Raw genomic sequence first — 24308 nt, forward strand, 5'->3', positions numbered from 1 at the left:
AGATCCAGTGGCTGTCCTGAAGTAGGTTTTGATTTTGACAGCTATGCAGATTTGCTGCTGAAAAGATAATTTCAAATGTGAAATTCTAGAGGTTTTGCCAGATCCAAAAAAAGCATTGTTTGGTGCTTTGTTTCTTTTACAGATTAAGAGGGCTGAATATTGCATTATTTTTATCTCTCCTAAAACCTGGATTTCCTTTGCTTTTATAAAATTTCACAAGTGGAATTTACTGGGGAGGAGCGGGCAGGGATGAAGGGTTTTTAGTGGGGGGGGCAGAGAAAAAATAAACTGTACTTCTAGTAGAAGGTTCCCTGCCTCTAATGGAAGGTTCCCTGTCCATGGCGAGGAGGTTGGAACTAGATGAACTTTAAGGTCCCAGAAAACCCAAACAATTCTACAATTCTACAGTTGACAAATCTTGGTCACTTAGATCTGCTGTCCTAAACAGAGATTTCAATTTATTCCTGGATGAATATTCCTAATGACCTTTCCTCTGCATTCTCTCTTGGAATTCTGTGGAATTGTGCTAGAAAACCAAAATGTATTCTTTATAAAAATATATATATCCACAACTATAATTTTGGTCAAAATATAAATGTATTTTTAATTACTGTGCATGCTTTTCAGTTTACTCCTCTAGTACTCAGTTGTTTAATTGATTCCCACACATAGAAGTTCAATAAATTATGTAAATATTTGCAAATTTATAGATTGGCTCACTTAATAGGATTGTTTCTAAGGCATCTTACTGTCAGCAGGTAATGCTGAAATAAAAAATGGAACACTGAGACAAATGAACACATATTAGATTAGTGCTGAATGCACAAAGCAGAACAGAAGCACAAACTCTTTGGCTTATATGTTATTAGCATTGGATTTTTATTGGCTTCTCAGTCAGAAATGATTACTCCAATACTGCCTTTCATTACAGAAAAGTCAGAATGCATGTTCATACAAGCAATAAAATAACACGAATTTACAATGTCATTGGCATCCTCAGAGGAGCCGTGGAACCAGGTGAGCATCAGGTGCTTGATGATTTTAATTCCTTCCTTGTTTTGTGTTTAATGAAATTGTTCTCATGTTGTAAGAAACTTGAAGTTTTTTAGATTGCCAGATAATATGGAGTCTGAGTAATCCTTAACAGTTGCTCTCTCCCTCTCATTACAGTGTTTATCACAGGCATTCCCAACAATAAATTTGAATGGGAATACTAGAAAGATAGATGTCAGAGAGCATTTTTATAATGCCTGTCATTTTACAGTAGGCTTTCACCTTACATCATCCATACATTTTGCCTTTGAAAAATTAACACAATGCAAAGTACAGGAAACTAGTGATGATTTGGGACCTTAAGATTCCACTATTGATACTTAGTAGCAGATCATAGTCATGAAAGACCCTTAGGTGGAAAAATATGTGTTAAATATTTCTTGTCTTCAGTTGTATATCTCAGTAGAGTAAGTGACTGATTGCAGATTAACTTAAAAATAAAATTGTACCACTGGTATTGAACTTCAGATTTTGTTTGATATAAGTAGGGATTCAGTCAAAGGAAACACCAAAGGTAACCCAAGTGTATTTTTAATTATGAATTGATATTGTATGCTTGTTTCCAGACAGATATATTATTTTAGGTGGTCACAGAGACTCTTGGGTATTTGGTGGTATTGATCCAACAACGGGTGCAGCTGTTCTGCAAGAAATTGTACGGAGTTTTGGTAAAATGAAGATGGAAGGTAACAATTATTACAGACATAGAATGATGGGTATGGAAAACAGCAGCTTTGAGGAACAGTGTCCCCATAAGCTGTTGTAGTTATTTAACTTTTCACTTCTAAAGGAAGTTTTATTTCTAATTATGAAAGATGCAAATTTGTTGAAGAGGTGCGTATGTAGCATTGCATCTTAGTTGGCTGAATTTATTTCTTCATCAGTGTAATAGGACCCTCTTAGTTGTGCAGAATGAAACTATTGCAATAATATGTTCCTCTAAGGAATTCAGAGACGATTTTTTTTACTGTTATATCAGTTAAGTGATATTTTTTAAAGCAATTTCAATTAACTGTGGTGATCTTTTACTAGACGTTCAAATTTTAAGTTGAATTTTCAAGTTTAACTATGTGATTGCAGGTTGGAGACCTAAGCGAACTATTATTTTTGCAAGCTGGGATGCAGAAGAATTTGGATTATTGGGTTCCACAGAGTGGGCTGAGGTAAATAAAAAGAAGTGTAAAGTAAAGTAAAACTTGAAAGGGTATGCAGGCAGCTGCAGTACCCAGCATATTCCTAGACTGCAGTCAAGTGCTTCATGGTAAAATTGGAGCACAACAGGCTCCTTTGGGTGCTGTCAGGCACTCGTGTATTTATATCAATTGCCTACTTAACTTCTTACAACATATGTGCTCTGACTCTTCTAAGATTTAAAAATCTACTTTGATTCAAAACTAATGTCCCTCAGTGGTCTCTGTGTGGAAATCTATCCCTTCATTTAACAGAATTATAGCATTTTATGTAATGCAAATTGGTCTGTTTTCTCTCTATTTGAGAAATTCCTTGGTTTCTATACACTTAAGTTCAGATCATGAACCTGTGATCCATAAGCACTCCAAGCCCTTTGTATGGAAATCAATCCTCCTGGGCAAATGAAAGGGTAGATAATCTGTGAGTGAATATTTCGAAATTCCTGTTAATTCCAACATTGTAGCGTCTCAGGGACAGGACATCATAGAAGGATGTTGGCAAATTCAGAAGTAAGGTTCTGATTATTTTTCTCTCTTTTTCCTATTGGACATGTTCAATTCTTAACCTTGTAAGTGGATTTGTTAAACCCCAAAAAGAATATAGGTATTATAAGAGTTGTCATTGCTTTGTCTGTAAAATCCAAATTGGAAATAAAGCAGGCAGAAAATTGCCTAAAAAACCATACTTCTGCTGAACTATTTCCATTTATTAGTACTGAACAGTGTTGTCTTTTTATCCTATTAGAAATTTATTTACAAGGTAATATTTGGATATGTGGATACAGCTTTCAAAATCTATACAATAAAACATTTTAATCTTTTGAGTTTGGTTTATTGTCATTTATTTCAGTAAACCACAAAATTATAAAGCAAAATGGTATGTGTCAGAGGAGGGAACAAACCCAGAAATATGCTCTCAAACACCAAAGAGACTCCATCATTCTGTGAGCAAAGCTGAGTTTTCTATTCCTATGAATTTGCTCTAATTCTTTCTCCCATAAACTGTTTGACTTCTAACTGTAACAGAGTCTCTGCATCTTACTGTTGGTTTTTGGGACATTAGATGAAGAAAGAATAATTTAAATTATTTTAAATTATTTACTGAGAGATTTTAAAGAGTTGTCATTAAAGTATTATCCCACCTGTATATAAAACTTTATTTATTATTGCTTTGTCTACATATCTATGCACATATTTAGATGCTGTCCAGAAAAAAACCCACACAATTGTTTTAACAATCAGGAATATGAAAAAATCGTACTTAAAAGATCAATTTCTCTTGAGTAAGTCATGAATAAATTAGGAGTTCTTCTTATGCTCGATTTGTTAAATATTGCTACTACTATTCTGTAAATTTTTTGCTTAATAATTTGGTATCTAGTAATGTATAACTCATTATTTCATGAAATGACAGCTGTACAAGGTTAGAAAACTATAAGCACAGTTCATATTTGAACCTCAGTGTTTTGATATTATTGTTTCCTTGCTTTATCTTGGTGGTGTGCATTACTAGTTTTTTACAACTAAACTATATTCAGTTTCTCTAGAGACATTCCTCACAGCTTACATTCCCATTTTCTGCGGCTGCCAGATTTGTCATGTATTAAATCTTGAGGAAAATTAACCCATGATATTCACTGCCTTCTGTGTAACAGAGAGACTGCAACTGTGGCAACATCCTTTTGTTATACAGACAATCTCCACTGCTTATAAATGAAGGAATTTCTTTATGCTGCATTAATATGACTTTGCAAGGCCTCATGTATGCATGTACAGGCTTGCTCCCTCTCTTCATATTCTTTTGTGGGATCTCTTCTACTGTTTCTTAAAAGATATTAATGTCATTATGTAGTTATCAATTACCAATTCAATTTTTAGTTCACATGACTTACAAATAAATAGTTGGGTTATACATTGAATGAATGGAGTAACAATTACTAACCTAATTAAAATATCTGTCACAAAGCCAAGACTTAATAAAATACTGCTTACAGATTAGAATATCAATTCAAACATAATTACAGGTTTGCAAAAAATTCAACAAGATGTGTGTATATATTTAGCATGAAAGCAATTCTTGGTGGACTCAAAATAGTCAACTTCATTTTAATAGGGAATTTTTGTGCTTTGACTTATCCCTTTCTGAAATGGAATAGTGTAGAAATGACAGCAGTGCTCAGTTCATCAGTGTTAAAATTGAGTTTAGTGCTGGGAGCACACATGAATAACCAGGAATTAAAAAGCGTGGAGGAATTCTGGCTGATCTCATAGTCACGTTTCATGTTCAAAAAGTCCCAAAGTGCAGAGTTAAAAAGCATGTAGAGCCTTATTTTATCATGTTACAATTCTGTTCAATAATTTTCATGTTCCATCTTGCTCCTGTGTGATGCAGCAGGCAGAACCTTTATTTTGTGGATGTTTTCCACAACAAATTAAGTCCCAGAAAGCAGGAGTGAATTTCATATGCCCAGATCATTTACCCATCTTCAAACAATATAATTGGTAAGGTACATAGTAGTATTTATCCTGACTGAGTTCTTAAAGGCAGTGCTGTAAGAAAGAGTGCACTTAACATGCTTTTGACCAAATGTCACTAACTGAAAGTAATGATTACACATTTACAACCTCAGGAAAATGCCAAAGTCCTTCAGGAACGGGCAGTTGCTTACATAAACACAGATTCTTCTATAGAAGGTGAGTCTTTTATTTTTAAATTTACTTTACTTTCCATGCAAAATTTTTAATAGTTTTCTCTGTATTATTTGTTGCATTCAGAGCTGGAAAACATAAGATAGCTATTGTGATGTTCAGAATAAGTGTAGTAAATACAGAATTTAGTGGAGAGAGAAAACAATTTAAATTCTTGTGTTGCTTTCTTTTGCAAATAGTGCCACCCATGAGCTGCAGCCCATGTGTCTAGAGTCCAGAATGTCTCCTCTGGTGGAGTATTGTGTTCTGTGTTGATTAACTGAGCGTTCTGTATGTTAAACTTTCTCTTAGCTGCATTAGCTTTTATTTGCAATTGCGGTTTTGATATATGACAGTCTGCTCCTTGCTCTGGTCACAGCTCCAAGTCTTTTCCCTGTGGAATTATAATATTTTCAGACACTAATTTATTATGTTTATAAGACAATTTGTGTTGAGACCTTAGGTTTACACTTGATGGGGGTGGGAGATGATTTAGTGCTTTGGGCCAGTGTGGTCACCTTTGTTCATTGCTATGATCAGGGAGTTATACATGTATTACAGCAGAGCTCTTCTTCCAAAATAAGCAACGAATTACAAAAAACCTTATCCACCATTATTTAATATACTATGTTATTCAGACTGTAAGAATCTGTCATTGAGGAATGCTACTTACAAACTGGTGTTTTTGGGGAGCTCTACACTACAACTTAAATCACAAAATCCTTCTTAAAATATACTGGGCTTTATCACAGAAGGACCTCCTTTACTGTTGTTTTTGCTGAAAGAACAGTCAGAAGAATCCTGTGAAGCTGCTCTGCATCATAACCTCAGTTATTCAAGGCATTAATATTCCCATGTCAAACCCAACTTATTTGGGCTTCCTGTGTGGGAATAAAATGGTTATTAATAGGTATATTTAAGAACTTTTTTATTCCTGTTAGCTGAAAATTTTGTTCATCACAAAAGGATTAGAAAGAAAGAAAAGCCAAACCCAGGTTCTAAATGCTCAGTTGGAGCTGGGGAATAAGGAGGGTTAGAGCTGTTCCTTCATTTATGCAACCTACATGCTGTGTAAAAAGTAGAGCAGAATTTCACGCCTAGAAGATCTCATAGATGAAATAATAGCTTTACAACTGCTTCAGATTCTCAGCATGGATTGTAACACATATTTTTTAGTTGGTTTGCAGCCAGCATACTGCTCTCTTAACAATTTTCTTCTAAATCTTGATTATTCAAACATGTCTCTTGCTTTATGCATTAAAGAAAGTATGAAAGTAAAACAACTGGAAAAGAAATATGTAATAAGGAAAAGAACACCATGTTAAGTGCAGTGGTTTAAGTATCTTGGATATCTTTCACCTGACTGAGCAGTAAAATCTGCTGTAAAGTCATAGCATTCATATACGCTGATGATTATTTTGTTTATCATCAAATGTTTTCCACAGCACTTCTTATATCACATTTTGGACAGCAAATTATTTCTCTTTATTTTCTTATAGCAATGAAAAGAAGGAGAGGGGGGTCATCATTTTGAACAGTTTTGTGACTTGGATTTACAGTTCTCAAATACAGATTCCTTTTGGAAACATCATTAACATTATGTAGTATTTTTCCATCATCATGGACTTTTTTTGTAATTGTCAGTCTAGTCCTAGAATATGATATGTAAGTACACACTGTGCAAAGTGTGACCCAAGATCTAAAGCCATAACGAAACCTAATAAGTGATAACTAATTACTAACAATAACAATAACTTAATAACTGTTATCTGAGAGCTTGTGGGTTTTTTTATGTTCTCATCCCTGTTCTCTTCTTTGTTGTTGTCTGTATTTGAGGGTAGAAGTGTTTCCTCACTGCTCTCCGGTGGCTGCAGTCTATAGAGAAGACTGTTTTACACTCATGCCTCTCCCAGAAATGGCCATAGTTTCTTTTTGATGATGGTCTTGCTGCTGTAGCTGAGAACTTTGCTTTGTGATACTTACCAAGCCCAACACAATCTGCCAGCAGCATGGAAACCTCGTGGGGGTAAAGGGCAGATGCCACCATGTGGTGATAAAAGGGGAGGTTTAGGAGACAGCAGATGGAAACATTGCTCTGCATCTTTTTTTTTGCCTTCTATTTGGGCTAGACTTAGTTCTGAAATATAAAATGCCAGATACCTTGCAACTCTCTTAGAAGATGACCTGCCTTGTAGATACAGTCTGCAAAAGCACTGAAAAAGTGCTCTCTATGGTAAGAAAAGTAGCTGAATTGAAAGATTTCTTAAAACATCTTGTAGCGAATATCTTTTCTCTTGCACACTTCCTGAGCACTAACTTTATTTTTAACATCTTATTTTTTGCCTTCTGTTCAACACAAGCTTCAGGAAGCGTACGAGTGACGAGGACTTGTAGCTAATAAGGGATAGTTAGGCGTATTTTAGAACTATGGGAAGGCTTAATTACGTTCCTGTGTATGTACTATAACTAATCCATCATTGTCGTGCAGTGGCAGGAGCTTATACAGTGTGACCAAGTAGTCTATTTCTGTATTTATTCTGAGGCAAGATCTAAATTCTTGCCTTGGAGTCCAGAAGTTTATCTAAGAAAGGACTGCAGGGTTTAATCAATTACGAAGATAATGCCAGTGGTACATGAAAGGAAAATTTCCATGTCTTTGTTTTATTTTCAGGCAATTACACACTAAGAGTTGACTGCACCCCTCTTCTCTACAAACTGGTGTATAATCTGACAAAAGAGGTACAGAATCAGTGTCTACTATTTCTGACTTTTTAAGAATGTAAAACTGTAAGTTTATTGGATGAAATAGGATTATTGAATAATATTGGATTTATTTTATTGCTGTGCTGTAAGAATCTTGATCCTACCAAATTCAAAAACAAAACATCCCATCAGCAGTACACAGTCCATGCTCACAGTTCCTCAGTATTCTTAAAGGTTGAAATGTGACATAAGTGGAATCTTATTTTCAATATATAGTAAAAGCAATAATAACATAAACAAGATGATAAAACACTTGAGCAAGATCAGTTCTCTAAAATGATAAGCATTGAAGAAAATAATTTTCACATTGGCTAGCTACCATTTTCTCTCTGTCTGTTCCCCCAAATCTCCTTCATATCTCGCTGAGCCTTTGAAATATGTAATAAAAATTGAAGGATTGAGAGGCTTTGTAACAGGCTAGACGAGTATATTTGCATGATTACAAGTGGTCTAACCGTCTCCTTTACTTTCAGCTCTCAGAATAAATTATCATAAGGCTGAAAGATTGTGATCCATTAAAGCATGGAACTTCCTTGGCCATATGAAGTGTTAACCAGATTAGGCACCTAGCATGAGCCATTGCCACTATCCTCAGATCTGAATTCATCTCAGTTAACAGAACACACCTCTGACAGACTTAAGCAACACAGTCTCCCTTTAAAGGCAGTGGGTAGAAATAAGTGCCTTGAGGATGAGATTCATTTGACCAAATATGATTTTCCACCTTTGTGTGTACAGAACTCAAACTACTTTTTTTCCCCCTTATATGAAGGGAACTCAGGTGACTTGGTCCAGTGTAAAAATCTGAACTGTGATTGCACTTGGTAGGATGACCCCAGCTACCAGTCTCCCATCCCACTAGATGCATTCAACCTGAGTTATTTTCAAAAGCATTGCTCTTTTAAAACCTGAAATGCCATGGTTTGGATCTGGGGAGGTTTATCTATGCTATTCTATGATTTTCTTTTCTACATTTTATTTTCTTATAAATTCTTTCTACCTTAATCTTTTCTTTCATCCTTGCAGAGGAAGAAGCTGTTTATTCAAATGTTAGCTCTGACGCTTCGCACACTGCAGGGCATTCTCTTTGTATACAAAAATTTCCATGTCCTTAGTGTGTGGGTCCTGGATAAAATAATTTACTTTCTGTCTGCAGCAAGCCACTTACCCGGGAAGGCATTTTCCTGCAAAAGATAAACAAAGTTAAAAAAGGTGGTCTGGGCTAAAAATAGTACCTCACTCTTGATCATAAGTCAACTATTCAACTGTTGCTGATTTGAACAAAAAGATTTCCATTAAAGTACCATGCAAAGTACTTAAGACTGACTTAAAAAAATATTCTTGTTCTGTGTTATGTCAGATTTAAACTTCAGAAGCATGATGTAAACAATACAAAACCTGACACCTGATTATGCATGTCCAAAGGAAAGTTATTTCTGTTCATATTAAACACCCCAAAATCCAAAGATCTCTTTGATCTTCTTACTTTTTAGTGAGTCAATTCTCAACAAAGAGAGATGTAGTGTACATGTGAAGTACTGTCTTTCAAGGAGTTCTGCATTTTCGTGTGGTCCTCTGCATACAGATGGTACAATTAGGTGTTGACTGTCTTTGGCCTTGCTCCACCTCAAGGATATAGACATTTGGTCATCACCAGACGGTGTCTGCAATAGCTCAACTCCAATTCCTCTGTTCTGAATGTCACTGCTTCAGCTATACTTAAAGAACTCTGCATCTTCCTTGAGGTAGTGGGAAGCTTATGCTGATTCTAGATTTGGATATAAGGACAAATAGTATGTTTTACTGTGCTCTCAGTGTTGTATGAAGAAGCTGGGCAATGGTTTTTACATGGCCAGAGGTGTCAGAATAACACCTTTACCAGAGCATGGAGTGCTTTTGCTCCCATATGTCAGAGTTCAACTTGCACTTATTAACGTGCCTTTTCACTTTAGCCCTAGGACTTGACCAAAGTGCCCTGAAAATGACAGCAGCCAAGCAGTTATTTCACAAAGTTGTTATTTTTCTGCTAGCTGCTGACAAAATCTCAGAGGTCAGAACTCTTTGGATTTTCAAGTTGGAGTCTGTATGTTTTTCAATGCAGAATTTAAGTCTCAATAATATGGTGGGACCATGTATCTAGCCATGAACATTTACACTTTGTATTTTGGAAAAAAAATCCCAATTCTCTACACATCATAAACAACCTTATATTTAAAGGACCATGTCTATTAAAGGTTTTTTCAAGTGTAGATGGAGACCAAGGCTGGAGTCTTGATTTATTTTTACCTCTGCCACAGATTTTCTAAGACCTTTCGTCAACTAATTTTACACACTTTCATAGTTTTCCTAGCAGCACGGTAACTGCACTAATACTTACCTTTTCCATCATAGTTAGAGAGTTTTGTGGTTTTTTTGAAGGTAAGGGTGAGACCTGCATTTGTACATAACAATGTTTTGCATATTGATTCTCCAGTCTTGGCTGAGTCCCCTTGGCACTGCTGTAATATGACTGGTTTGGACCCCTCCTTTTAGGATAATTCTTTTGTAACTCTCCTATAGAAAAAGCAGACAAATTTTAGGTTTAGCCTTGTTGAGGGAACACTGCTGCTGTTCAGGGCAAACCTCCACAGTTTTATGGCTGTCATCTCCCCTTGCCTGCAGAAAGGAGAGCAGCTGGGGCATCCTGGCTGCTGGAAAGAGTCCCATAGTATTATATATGCTGTTGTGTGTGTACATACCCAGTGCTATAAGGTGGTAAGAAGTCCTAGAACCTGCTTCTTCCAACAGCAGATGAGTTCTAGCTAGTATCCCTGAGCCTTAACCTGCTTTTCCCTACTGTCTGTGGTTGGTTCCAAGTGCCTGTGAGATGCTTTTTGTTGTCAGGATCCATAAATATGTGCCACAAATGTAAACAGTGTACGTGTACTCCTCTGCATGCAGTAATTGGTAAAGAATGTTGCAGATGGCTGTAAAGGGCTCCTTTGGCAATGAATTGAGTTGGAGGTACTTCCAATGGGACTATAATATTTTCCTCCCCAGATTTTAAGCCCTGATGAGGGTTATGAAAATAAGTCTCTTTATGAGAGCTGGCTTGAGAAAGATCCTGGAACTGAAAATAATAGCTATCCAAGGTAAGATTTTAATATGATGTCTTTTTTTTTTTTTTTTCTCCCAATATTTTTATCGTATCATAGCATGGCTACTCTCCAGAATTTTTTGAGATGTGCTATTTATGACAGCGGTACAAAACCTTTTAGCATAAGGTGACTTTTTAGCAATATCTTTAATAGTAAAAAAAATTTTTTTAAACTATGGTTTAAACTATTTTAGCTATTATGAAATCTCATACTTTTAAAAGACCTTTTTGTTAGTAGAAAAGCAATTTGGAAAGCAATCAAAAAAAGCAGGGTGGGGAAAGAGATCAAAACATAGTTGGGTCACCAACTAGATCAGATAAAATCATTAGGATAAGCAAAGGCTCAGTTGAAAGAAGCTGCCTAGAGCAGTAATTAAAAAGTGACCATTAAAAAACTTGTGATAATTATTCTCTGTTTATACAATGTATATAAATATATTAAATTAAAAATCTATATATGAGGGTATTAAAAATTCATATTTGAAGGTACTTAAAATCCTAAACAGTCTTTTAGCCTGTGACTCAGAGGGCTAAATCTTTTTCACAGTGGAGCATTACTCACATAAGGTAAACAGAACTGACCCTTTGTGTGATTTGACCAAAATGTTCTGCATGTTTCTGGCCCTGCTAAGATGAGTTTCTGGCTTCATAAGACTCACTGAGATTTCTTCCTTTTGAAAAAGCTACCAGATCTGATCTTTCTCAGCTGATACAAATAGTTCCTTGCAGAAATTTATACTAACAGAAGAACTCCAACTGGAGCAGAAAAAATTAATTTTTTATCTGGGAAGCACCAATTATTCACCAGGTTAGAAGTATAAACCTAAAACTTAATATCAAACGTAAATATGTGAAAATACCTGGAATATTACACGTCTTTACTGCCATTTTCTCTCCCTGTCATGTCACATCTGCCCACCTGATGGCAGTAGTGACCCGTAGGTACCAATGCCGATCACTTTCTGCAGTGGAAATTATTTATCAGTCTGGGATTCTGCTGCGGAATGTGCCAAGTACATAAACACATCTGTCTTTACATATATTTCTGCCCGATTCGTATTAGTTTGGAAATAGCTGATTGATGTTCTAAGACGGCAGAGACATGTCTGATACAATTTTGTCTCCCATTCACAATGTGTTGTTTGTGGGGTTTTTTGTGTTTTTTTTTTTTTAAACGTGGCCAGTATCATAATCAGGGTTGCTACCTTCAAAAGATCTTCCTCGCAGCACTGACTACTGAATCAGCGTGTTGGAATAAAATCAGTTAAGTAATTAAGCTTGCCACTCATCTAGTCTCTGATCTTACCAGTGTCCCTGATGTGCCCTCCAGAAGAACTGACCTCAATTTCTCTGAAAAATCTGCATTTTGCATAAATTACTACCATACTGTTCAGTAAGTGCCTTCACTAAGATGTTTTTTTCTACATGTAGAATAAATAAACTGGGGTCAGGCAGTGATTTTGAAGCTTATTTTCAGCGACTGGGAATTGCATCAGGCAGAGCTCGTTACACCAAGAATAGGGTAAGTCTGCCAGATTGCTTGAAGAATTTTGATAGTGCTGAGCAGTCATCCTGTAACAGCCATTTATTCAGAATTAATAAACAAGCTTCAAACCATCTTTGACTTGTTTGTGTATCAGTGCCATTTCTTAATTTAGCAAGAAACCTAAATGTTTGTAGAAGAAAACACGTTACAGTGATGTTGTATATTCTATAGGATGTCAAGTTCACAGAAAGGTATTCATAGAATTTGATTGAATGTATGTAGTTCATTTCACCAAGCTATTCATAAGCTCTTTAATATACAAATCTTCCATGACTGTGTTCAGAAATAGCTACACAAGATAAAAAGGGGTGTGATTGAGGACTTTTGCTATCCAAAACCTCAAACTGTTTTCACTCTTGGTAAAGGCAATCTCTGTGCAATGGAACCGAAGGCAGGTTTGTGTAGGTAGAGAGAAAAAAGCCATCTCACTTAATTCTGTGCAACAATCCATGGATTCAGACTGGTTTAGTTTCTTAAGATAAACAAATAAAAATGAAAATAGAAGATCGTGTTGTGTAGCAAATAGCTTTTTTGTTTTGGAAACTGTCCGAAACATCATAGTCATTAAGTGATCAATACATCTCTTAATTGCAGTCAGAATACAGAGCACTGACAAATTTCCTCGATCTTTTCCAGAAAGCAGACAAATTCAGCAATTATCCTGTTTATCACACTGGGTATGAGACATTTGAACTAGTGGAAAAATTTTACGACCCCACTTTCAAGAAACAGCTAACAATTGCCCAGTTACGAGGCAAACTGGTTTATGAACTGGCAGACTCCCAGGTCATTCCATTTGACTGCAGAGATTATGGAGAAGCCTTAAAAGGATATAGCAACAGAATTTATAAATTGGCCAAGAAGCACGAAGAACAGCTGAAACTTTACAAAGTGTCATTTGGTGAGTAATAGCCACAAGACTGTCTCTTATGTGTGTTAATTAGAATCATGCTGGGGCATGTCATGTCTGTTACAGCTCTGCAGCTGAATTCCTTACTTTCCTGTTTGAATTTTGTCATCATAAGAAAGAGCCCCTAATTTCATGCATATTATTAAATACAGGTATTAAGGTGTTTATGGCCATTCAGGGACCTCAGATGCAGGATAAAGAGATATCTCAGCCTGCTTTTCACTTTCTTGCTTAAAAAAGAAGCTTAATTAAATGCTGACGGTGATTTCTTGTAAGCTGAGACACAGGTGCCTGCTCCTCCTACCACAAAGACTTCATCTGATCCCCAAGGAACTTGTGTACCATCTGCCTCAGTGCACGGCTACCATTTTTGGGCCACAGAAGCATTCCTGTAGCTCTTCTGCATTAATACATCCATTTGCTAATCACTTGAACACATATAAAACAGGTCTGAAACAGCAGAGTGCTCTGGATCCCAGGCTATGATGGCTTCCACAGTAATTTTCTTCTCTCTCTCTCTCTCTCTTCTTTTCCCCTTCTTGCCTTGTTCACCCCTTGTGTTTCTGTACCAATGAGATTTTTCAGTCAGTCCTAATTCATTTGCCATCTAATGGAGCAATAATATAGAGACATAAATGAGCTTTTTGGAGATGCAGTTCTCTTTTGGACTATGTGAAGCATTAGAAGTAACTCAAATTGAATCCACATTTGGGGAAAATTAAAATAACATTTAAAACTTCATGTAATGGTTTAGGTGAAAAATTCTTGGCTGTTTTTAAAAGACACCCCTTTTTGTAAACAGGCCTCTGGAGACAGAGAAAGCCTTGTATGATGTATCATCTAGTCTGAGATTCTGCATAACACGGGGATTTATTTCAATATGTTCTAGTGTTCATTGCAGCATATTTCAGCATATCTGAAAATTCTTTTTGTATTAATAGAACATCTACCAAAATTTCTGTGAAACAATTTTTGATTGTTTGAGTTTTTATCTGTTTCAGGTTAGAAGTTGACCAAACTACCGTCTAACCAATGAATCTATTCTTGTTCCTAAAATGTAGAGGCAATATTTCTTTAGCTAAAGAAACCTCTCCTTAATAGCTTTATCAATGTGTAATTTTGACCATTTCTTTGCCAGGCATGTTTTTCAGTCTTTTCATTATTTTCATGTCTCTTCACTGATGCTTGTTGAGTTTTAATTTAGTTCTTGAATAAAACTATAATTTCTATTTTTTTTTGTTTATTCTATTGCACCAGAGTACATTAAAATACATAGGTAGCTTTTACAGTACTGTGAAAATTAAAATTAATTTCACTCAACATTTTCATAGAATTGCTTATTGACAACACTGAATGTCAGAAAATTGTTAACTAAGCTAGAATAAATCACATAATTGTCCTTTAAAATAATAGATTAAGGGCTTTATTTGCCTTTGGGTTCACATTTCAGCTGTTCCTCTGCAACAATGAAGGCTGGAAACTTTTTTTCATAAAATATGTGCTTGTAGTCATATGCCATCAGGAAATAATGTTTGGGAAAAAAAGAAATGTGCTATTTTCTAAAATAACCAATACTGACAACATTGAATAGCTAATGAACATGAACACAAAGTTTCTTACATATTTTAAGATGATTTTTTTTTTTTCCTCTTAAATCCCCTCCTACTGCTTCTGAAATATAATCTGTTGCTGTGATATAACCATGATGTCAGCAGGGCAGAACTCTGTCCTCTGGTGAACTTAGAGCTATTGCCACAGTTGTGGACAAGTGTGAATTCTCACCCTCTCAAGGTGACATGGGTCTCTCCATGCTGCAGTCCATAAAAAAATTGCATATATAAAATCTGTGCCTCTAATTTCATAAACTAAACAACAATATTAATACAAGAAGTAGCAAGTGTAGGCTCATGATGAATAAATAAGTTTGTTAGAAACGGAAGAGCAAATGAGACTGAAGAAAACCTTTCAATAGGAGGCTTGGGAACAGAAAGCCTGTCACATGGAATTGTATGATGAATTTATAAATAGTGAAGGGATAATAATTGCCAACAGAGGACTGGATTTGGGAGATGATCTAATCTTATGTCCTATTTTCTTGTACAGTCAAAGAGAGGATGCTCTGATTTATCTAGTTTTCTAAAACTTGTGGTCAGAACGTACAAGGTGAAAAACTTCCTGCTTTGTAATTGAGTTTAGTTTCAGTGGGCCCAGAAGTTCTCTTCATAACATCCACCAGTTACTTATTCTACAAAAATTACTAGTATAAATTGATAATTTTCACAGGTCTGTATTAAACAGAGCCTCCCACAAGAAAATCATCACAGCTGTTACTGCCATTAACAGGAAGGCCTCTGCTTCTTTGGCTGAGTTACTCCACATGGCTTGGATCTACTGCCAGGGACAGGGCAGGCAAAAACACCTGCCATAGCTGTAGCTATGACTGCACATAGCCAAGCACAATAGGCAAAATCCTGCAGGAGCACTGCAGGACAGCACTCAGGGTTGTGGCAGAGATGCCTCCTATGCTGTAATTTCAGCGTGGAGCAACCACAGGACTTGGCTACTTTAATCTACCGTGTGTATCACTGTGTTCCAAGACAGCTGTGTCTTTTGTGCCTCACCTAATGCTGTTCAATACACACACCACACTCTTCTGTTATGCTATGAATAGGACATCATGCTCCTCGAGCGAAATCCTGCTGTTCTTCCACAGCCTTCTGGAAGAGCTGGTATTTTTATGAAAGTCAGGCTTTTTAAACCTAAACACTACAGTGCATCCTTTTGTTAAAAAGAAGACTGCAGATCTCTCAGTTTGCTGTGCCAGCCAGTTTTTTCTTGCCAGGCAGAGGGAAGATGTGAAAACTTGTGAAAATTTACCATGCATTCTGCTTTACTATTGGTCTCATTGCACAAGGTATTTGTCTATTACTGCTAGTAGTGCAGCTCTTTAAAGGCTGCACTAGGGAAACTAATAATTTATGGAAAGACAAAAAAATTAACGCTATTATGTCAGCAAGACAAATGTAGTTTTTCTCACACTGGGCAACTCAAAGGTAGATGAGGCTAAGTAAATACTCTAAAGTTGTTAACAAAGTCCTTCCTTTTCTAGATCCTCTTTTTTCTTCTGTGGTGAACTTCTCAAAGGCTGCTGATGAATTTCACAGGAGACTTGAACAAGTGGACAAGAAGGAGTAAGTATGAAAAAAAATTTATATATATGTGTGTGAGTGTATGCATACATGGACATCTGTTTTAGGTACAGAGAGTGGCTGTTCTTTCTTTCAAGTGACAACACGAGGAGTCTCTCTGATTAGTGTACGATAGAGCCCTTGAACTCTGAGACAGGCTAAGATAAATCAGCAGATATAAGAATGCTTCCTGTGATGAATAGTATCAGCTGTAGGGCTTATTACAAGTGTCGGATTGACATCAAAATTGTTGTAATAAATGGAAAGGTGGATAGCAGCAAAAGATAAAGTTGGTCTGAGCTCTGTATTTAGACACCTACACTTCAGTGCTGTAGGTGATGCCAGAATTTGTACTTTCAGCACACTTCAAGAAGAGAGGATGATGCTTTAGATACATATGTTGGATGCTTGCAAACCTAAGGGCCCTACAGGACTCCTGTGCCTTCTGAGAGCAGTGAGTGGAGGCCAGGTGCTCCTAGGCACCTAGTATGGTACCAGTTAGTTGTTTAGGCAGTTAGTAGTTTAGGCAAATGAATCCTATCCTTACTATGTTACTGTATAGATTAGAACAGGAGTATGGACACTTGACTTATGGGTGGGCACCAAAATCTAGGTATCTTCATCTTGACCTAAATCTCAGCCTTTCTCTGCCCTCTGTTAAGTGAGATCTTTCTGGTGCCATTTAACACTAAGCAAGTATCTGACACTCTCAGAAACTTTCCCATTATATTTTGCATAGTGTGAAATCTTGTTGAGTTTTCTAACACAGAAATTTCAATTCATTAAGAAAACATGTATTGAATATCTCCATTTGCAAACCCTCATCTTTTTTTTTTTTTTTAAACTGTAGACCATAGTTGTCTTTTTTATTTCTGTCCAAAAAAGAGGAAAAGTGTTTAAATGAAACTGGGAAGTCATGTTTCCCCACTGTGTGAAACGTCTCTGTCTCCATCTCCCGCAGCCCAGTCGCAGTGCGAATCATGAATGATCAGCTGATGTTGATAGAAAGAGCTTTCACTGATCCTCTGGGCTTGCCAGGAAGGAAGTTTTACAGGTGAGGCAAGAAGTTTCTCAACCTGCTGTCTAAGGCACTGTATTTTTGCAGGTGAACCCCCGCCAGCTGACCAGTCAGTTAAATTTCTGTGTAGGTCTCATATAGGAATTACAGCTCAACACATTGCTTTAGGTTCGATCCATTGAGCAGTGGACTTTGCTTATAACCCCCAAGGAGAATTCCTTGGCTACACCAGCCTTGTGGTGCCAAATTCCTCTCTTGGGCTCTGGCCTTCTGCTTTTATTAGCTGTGTTGAAACCACAACACCGTCATACTCTGTGACTTTTACTTGCAGGTGTGTAGAACTACTGCTGTTACCACTTGCTCATTTGAACCTGCACAAAGTGAGGATTAAGTGGAGAAGAAAAAAAAAAGGAGAAATGAGGGTAGAGTAAAAAGGAGATGAAGGTGAGAACAAATGAGGAGTTAGGGTCAGTTGAAGAGAGAAGCAGAGAGAGCTTGAAGAGGATAGATAAAGGCCCATGAGCTGTGCTGCAGAGTCCCATATGTCCCAGCTTCTTCTATAGCTGCTTCTATAGGTGCTCTGAATAGCTTAAATCATTAACTACTATATCCTTTCTAGAAACTCAGTGCTTTTATTAGTAATAACTGACAAGAAGCCAGCTTCCAGTGTCAGGTGTGTGACTACCTCACTCTGCTATCAGTATGCCCCTTCTCCTAATGACAGGATATATCTGACTCACTGACTGATGCCTTTCATGTCAAGCCAGAAGTCCCTCAAGCAGGTAGAACTGAGAATCACACTTCCATCCTCCTAGGGTGAACTGTCATTCACACTTTGGGAAGAATGAAATTGCGGCTTTCTACAATTCTTGTTGGATGTTAGGTATCATTTAGAGCTGTCTGGATTTTTTTAATTATTTTTTTACTTTTTTGCATTTATTAATGTAGTTTTAATGTTTATTTTTATTTGGGAGGACTCCTTCACATGCTGCAAATGTGCTTTGATATTTTGTATTTAAAATCAAAACGATCTAAGAAAAGATATGCAGCTATCCATTCTTTAGGAAAAAAATCCTGCACCAACAAATAAAATTGATACTTTTTGTGCAGTTCTGATCCAATATGGTCACTTCTGATTTCTTAAGATTCCTAATTCACCCATAGATTTTTTTACCTTCTTTTTACCTTCCTTCCCCAGACCTGCTGACCATCATGCAGCTACTTAGTTATTTTTGAGGTTTCTGTTCCATTTCTTATGATACTCCTATAACTAGTTTTATTCCCTTTTTCAGACTGCCAAATTAGTTCAACAGGTTTGTTAAGTTCCCATTTTCAAAAAGTGTAATGTGGTTTTGTTCCTAATTAGACAAATGCGTCATCTCGTCCCAAGAAGGCTACCTGACCTATATCTGTGCCCTTTCACACAGATGTTGCTCTTGGGGCTGGCTCCTGTCCTTTTAAAGATATGTCCAGCTAGATTTCCTGTGTATTTAGTAAGATCTGATCTTCCTGGGATTCATAGATGTTCTATACAGCACACATACAGTTCCCTGCAACAAACGCATCCCCCCGTCCATCCCCCTCCCCCTGCAATTAATAGTCAGACTTATTAAGTATCCTTATATTTTTCTTCTTTCTCCACAGGCATGTCATCTTTGCTCCAAGCAGTCACAACAAGTATGCTGGAGAGTCCTTCCCAGGGATCTATGATGCCATGTTTGATATTGAAAGCAAAGCTGATCAACATGAAGCCTGGGAAGAAGTGAAGAGGCAGATTTCCATTGCAGCCTTCACTGTGCAGGCAGCAGCAGAAACACTGAAGGAAGTAGCATAGGATGATGGCTTTGAAAACTCACACATCAAAGCCTGACATGCAGAGTAGTCAGGCTACTGCAGAGACCCAGCCTCTTCTGAATGCCTGCCCTATCTGAGTTTCCAACCTTACAAATGCATGCAAGTGTGCTGGCAGGGTGGGCAGGAGCTTTGTGTGTCAAAGAACTCCTGAGAAATTATTGCATCTCTGACACTGACAGAACTGCAGCTTTATGAACTGCCCCTGATGGAAGCAAATTTGGATGTGGGGAGGGTGGGGAGCAGGAACAATCACTTCCCAATTTGAGTTTTCTGGAAGATCTGCCAATTTTGAGAACCTGTTATTTTGGATGTACAATTATGAAACCAGTTATTTGTCAAGCTACCTATAACTTTTGTCCAGAGCAGTGATCAACAGCATACATTCTGAGAGAAAAAAATATAACACTTCTCAGCCTTTGCATTTTTCTTGTTCTGATAATTACTTTTATAATACAAGACATCAAAGGCATTTCTGTGTCTTAGAATCTATTCTGAAGGACTAATGAATGCTCCTTGAACTCTTTTGCTCTCTTTTCCTGAAAAAAATAAAATAGTGGCCCTCCCGCTAATGAAATCCAAAGCATGCACTCAGGGGCATAAATGCCCATCCCTCTGAAAGCCACTATATATCTCTTTCCTTTATTTGCAGTCTGGAAAATCAAGATTTTGGGGTATAACCAAAAGCTGTCATCCCTGCTCTTTTTGGCATTTTAACTGGTCCCAAACCCATGGCAGCTTTTGTTCCTATTTTTTCCCAGGAGAACTTTTTCATGCAGATATCTTTGTCCAGCTGAAGGAGCTGGAAGAAATTGTCAATATTGGCACAGGGTTTGAGATTATTCTGTGCTCAAATAAGACTTGAAGAAAGATTTTACATTCAAAGATACACTGAAATGCATGAGGTCAGTAATTGTACAAAACTGTTTAATTTGTAAAAAAAAAAAAAGATTCTTGCTTCATTTGCCCTTTAAAAGTAATTCTCATCTACATGCTTTACAACTAATACACTTGCTAGACTTTTACTCAATCACATTCCAGTTTGTGGGAGTTGACACTAACCAATTCCTCCTCTAATGTAAAATATACTACAGTTTTTCTCACAACCATAAATTGCACTGGGTTGTGTGAATAAAATCCTCTTTGTTTTATGGAGAATAGAACAGATGTGGTACTAAAAAGGACAGAATTAGAGAAACAGGACAGAGGAGTTATTCTCATCTCAGATGCCTTGAATTCAAACAAGGGTACCAGAAATTACTATACTTCAGTCCTTTGGGAAGTTGTTTTGCGGGATATATGCCATCAAGAAGAGAGGCTTTCATTGGCATCACTTCCAATAAGCCTCTCTAAAAGACAAAGGATTGTGTACTATGGATGTTGTTCTCATAATGTGCTGTTCAACTGCTTTTCACAAATCAAGCCTTAGGCACATGAGGAGGAAATTACACTTCCATGCTTTACCTCTTCTATTTGAGAACAGAGTGCTTAACTGACCTTGTCAGCACACACCTAAGAGAATGAGTAGTCGATGCTCAGAGACAAGGAGATGATTCTTCCCCTCTACTCTGCTCTGGTGAGGCCCCACCTGGAAAACTGCATTCAGCTCTGGGTTCCCAACATAACAGGGATGTGGGCCTGTTGGAGCAAGTCCAGGGGAGGCCACAAAGATGATCAGAGGGTTGAAGCACCTCTCCTGTGAGGAAAGGCTGTGAGAGGTGAGGTTGCTCAGCCTGGGGAAAGGAAGGCTATGGAGAGACTTTATTACACCCTTACAATATATTAAGTGTATATATATATATATATACAGTATACAAAAAGTCTACAAGAAAGCTGGAGAGGGACTGTTTATAGGGGCGTGTAGTGATAGGACAAGGAGGAATGGCTTCAAACTGCAACAGGGCAGAGGAGTAGAAGAGTAGAAGAAATTCTTTACTGTGAGTGTAGTCACTGGAACAGGTTACCCAGAGAAGTTGTGGATGCCCCATCCTTGGAAATGTTCAAAGCCAAGCTGGATTGGGCTTTCAGCAACCTGGTCTAGGTGTCCTTGCTCATGGCAGGGGGGTTGGAACTAGATGATATTTAAGGTCCCTTTCAACCAAAACTATTCTATGAACAGTGACTACATTTTTGTTGTTGTCTTTATTTCTACCTAACTGGGGATACTCACAGTTACTAAGTTCATCTCCACATCTGTAGCTGAAGTTATTGCTAAAGGATGTGATGTCTTGGAAATGGTGACTTGTACATAATTGCACTGGGTTTTTTGTCTCCTTCTTCCAAATCGTGCACTCTTCCTGCTCCATCATAACTTTACCTTAACTGCAATGGGCAATAACAGAATGTGCTTCCAAGAGAGGGTTAGAATATCTAGATAGTTGAAAAAAATTCCCTCTTACTTGTGAGCAGCAGCCAACTTAGGATCTGCCAGTGCTTGCTGCTTAGGATCATCAGAGGATAAGGCAAACAAGGAATTTCCATACAAAAATGAATTATCTGTCAAAGTGTGCCTCCTCCTTCATTTACGGAAATCCCTTTACCAGTATAAACCAGTGAACAAATGTTTCACCAGTAAACATACTCTTTCAGTGGCAGCTAACCTTAGAAGTTCTGTACCGTTACCTTGCTGCTGCAAAAGAATATATAATCTCCTCTTGTTTCCCTGCGCAGTTTGAAGCTGTAAGAATAAATTACAGCTCACAACAGGCTGAATGCACAGCTGGCATCGATCGCTTTGTTCCTCTTGTCAACTTAACTGATAACTCTGTATGAATGTACAATTCATCCCAACCCACTACATCCTGAGAAGTATACAAAATAGCTTAAATCTATTTCCATTCCTGTCTATAAAGTTCTACTGAAAGACAGTATCCCTCATAAATAAGAAAGTAAACCCTCATAAATAAGGAAACCAAAACACTTATAAATGGCTTATACTAATTAATTTCCACAAAATCCCATATTCTCGGTATTAAAAGGACCAGTTTCTCAGAACTGTGATTGCCTTTCCTTCCTCAGTGAGCAGAATCTTGTTCTACAGATGAACAAAAAAGCAACTGCTGATGTTTCTCAGCCTGTCATGCTGTATTCGTGTAGCTTTGCCTGCCCATAATTTCAAAGTGTGGGAAGCGGATTTTTCAGATTCTCCTAATTCCATTTACACAGTTCCTTTACTCAGCTTTGCTGAGTGAAGCAATCAGTCAATCCTACAGTTGAAAGAAACAGACCCTTCAGCCTGCAAAGTGACTGAGGCTGTAAAACAATTTGGCAAAATAAAACTTGGATGAACCAAATATCACTTGGGTATTTGGGTTGTCAATCATCTCTTTAGAAAATCAGTTTCAAAAGGACAGTGCCAGGAGGCTTATTTCAGCTTGGAGACAAACTTTTTAGCAGGACCTGTTGTGATAGTAAAGGAGTTAATGGCTTTAAACTGGAGGAGGGTCAATTTAGATTAGATGTAAATAAGAGTATTTTTATGACACAGGTGGAGAAATACTGGAGAAAGTTGCCCAGACTTCCAGATAGATACCCCATCTCTAGAAAGATTCAGGGTGAGGTTGGACAGGGTTCTGAGGAAGCTGATCTAGCTGAAGATGTCCCTACCCATGGCAGTGGGGTTGGACTAGATGGCCTTTAAATGTCCCTTCCAACCCAAACCTTTCTTTGATCCAATGATTCAGATTCTCTTATGGTTGAAATGCCTTTGGTTTACCTTTGGAAAAAAATCCATAACACTTGGAGCTGGAATCTCCAGGTGACACTGTGTCAAAAGGGGTTGGAAATGGTCTCTGCTGCTGGTAGGAATAGGATACATTCAGCACGACCTGTTCTTTTTTTCTTCTAAAGTCCTCTATTTTCATTCATGGAATTTTAGTGTACAGTTAAGAGTGCTATTAAAAAAGCTGAATGATGATGAATGACACGGCCTTCCCTACATCAGAGCAGAGAAGACAACACTAAATAAATGAAATAGATAATTCTTGTTTCTGCTACACTGTTCTGAGCTAAAGTGCCGTGTTCCTCACTGAGCAACACCTGCTACATAGAAAGCGTCCCTAGAGAAATCAGCAGGAGCTGAATTTAGTAAGCAGTCTTTTTTAAGGTAAAAGATTGTTCCCATTACGCCACTGAGACTAAAAGTAGCTTGTGCCAGTTAGAGTCTGTGAAGTCAAGGAAGTTCCTATCATTGTCAACACAGTGTCTCTCCTGATGGATCCTACACCTTTAAACATCTTCTTCAGCTTGGGAAGCTCAAAGAATCAAGGATGAGGAGGAAGAGAAGGAGTGCATTGTTAGGCACCTCTTGCAGGAGGGGCTAACCTGGTTCAAATAAACTGCAAACATGTTACAACCTTCTATTAAGGGAAAGAACAGGAGAGGCAATAATAGAAAAACATTTCACAAGAGGGTATCGGATAAGAATAGACTTGCTATGTTTACATGGGACCTTCCCCAGATGTGCTTTGCTAGCTTGCTGAGAGTGCAGCTGACATATTCCTGATGCTGCCATCCACATTACTTCCAAACTTGGTTGTATTTTTAGAAGGAAACCCAAGTCACAGTTGCTGGACACAGTGACTGTTGTGACAACACACTCTTATGTAACCCGTAAGAAGCAGGACTGCAGGGAGGAAACGTTGCCAGCTGTGAACACTGAGCACTGGAGGATTTAGCTCTGAGATCGCTCATCCCTTCAGATATTCCTGGAAACAACACCCTTCCCCCAGCCCTGCCTACTAATGCACTGCCTTTGTTTCCTCAGCGCTCTGTCTCCCAAGCCATGTTTCCACACTCTTTCCACCTGAGCCTGCATGCCCAGGCACCTGCACTAAAGCCGCATTCAGCCTGCAACACCTACCAAATTATCCTGGCACTTCCTGTTGCAGGAGTGTGGGCACTGACAGCAATGACAGCGTCACCCACTGCCACGGCAGAGGAGTCAAACACAAGCATCCTGCAGGT

General features: G+C 37.7%; 1 protein-coding gene across 5 annotated transcripts in view; it reads left to right on the top strand.

Moving 5' to 3' along the window:
* The window catches only part of LOC126648797 (N-acetylated-alpha-linked acidic dipeptidase 2-like), a 33042-nt gene extending 13275 nt beyond the window's left edge, over positions 1–19767 (top strand). For all 5 annotated transcript variants that reach the window (XM_050332305.1, XM_050332306.1, XM_050332310.1 and 2 more), the window contains 11 exons: positions 932–1017; positions 1620–1739; positions 2134–2216; positions 4874–4937; positions 7603–7670; positions 10734–10825; positions 12262–12352; positions 13013–13277; positions 16396–16477; positions 17436–17528; positions 19137–19767. In XM_050332305.1, the coding sequence (XP_050188262.1) occupies positions 932–1017; positions 1620–1739; positions 2134–2216; positions 4874–4937; positions 7603–7670; positions 10734–10825; positions 12262–12352; positions 13013–13277; positions 16396–16477; positions 17436–17528; positions 19137–19326 (1234 nt within the window). In that variant the 3' untranslated portion in view covers positions 19327–19767. The remainder of the gene's footprint in view (positions 1–931; positions 1018–1619; positions 1740–2133; positions 2217–4873; positions 4938–7602; positions 7671–10733; positions 10826–12261; positions 12353–13012; positions 13278–16395; positions 16478–17435; positions 17529–19136) is intronic.
* Positions 19768–24308: the final 4541 nt, after the last annotated feature.

Source organism: Myiozetetes cayanensis, unplaced genomic scaffold, assembly GCF_022539395.1.
Source record: "Myiozetetes cayanensis isolate MyiCay16 unplaced genomic scaffold, myiCay2020 scf5-8, whole genome shotgun sequence".
Taxonomy (NCBI): Eukaryota; Metazoa; Chordata; class Aves; order Passeriformes; family Tyrannidae; genus Myiozetetes; species Myiozetetes cayanensis.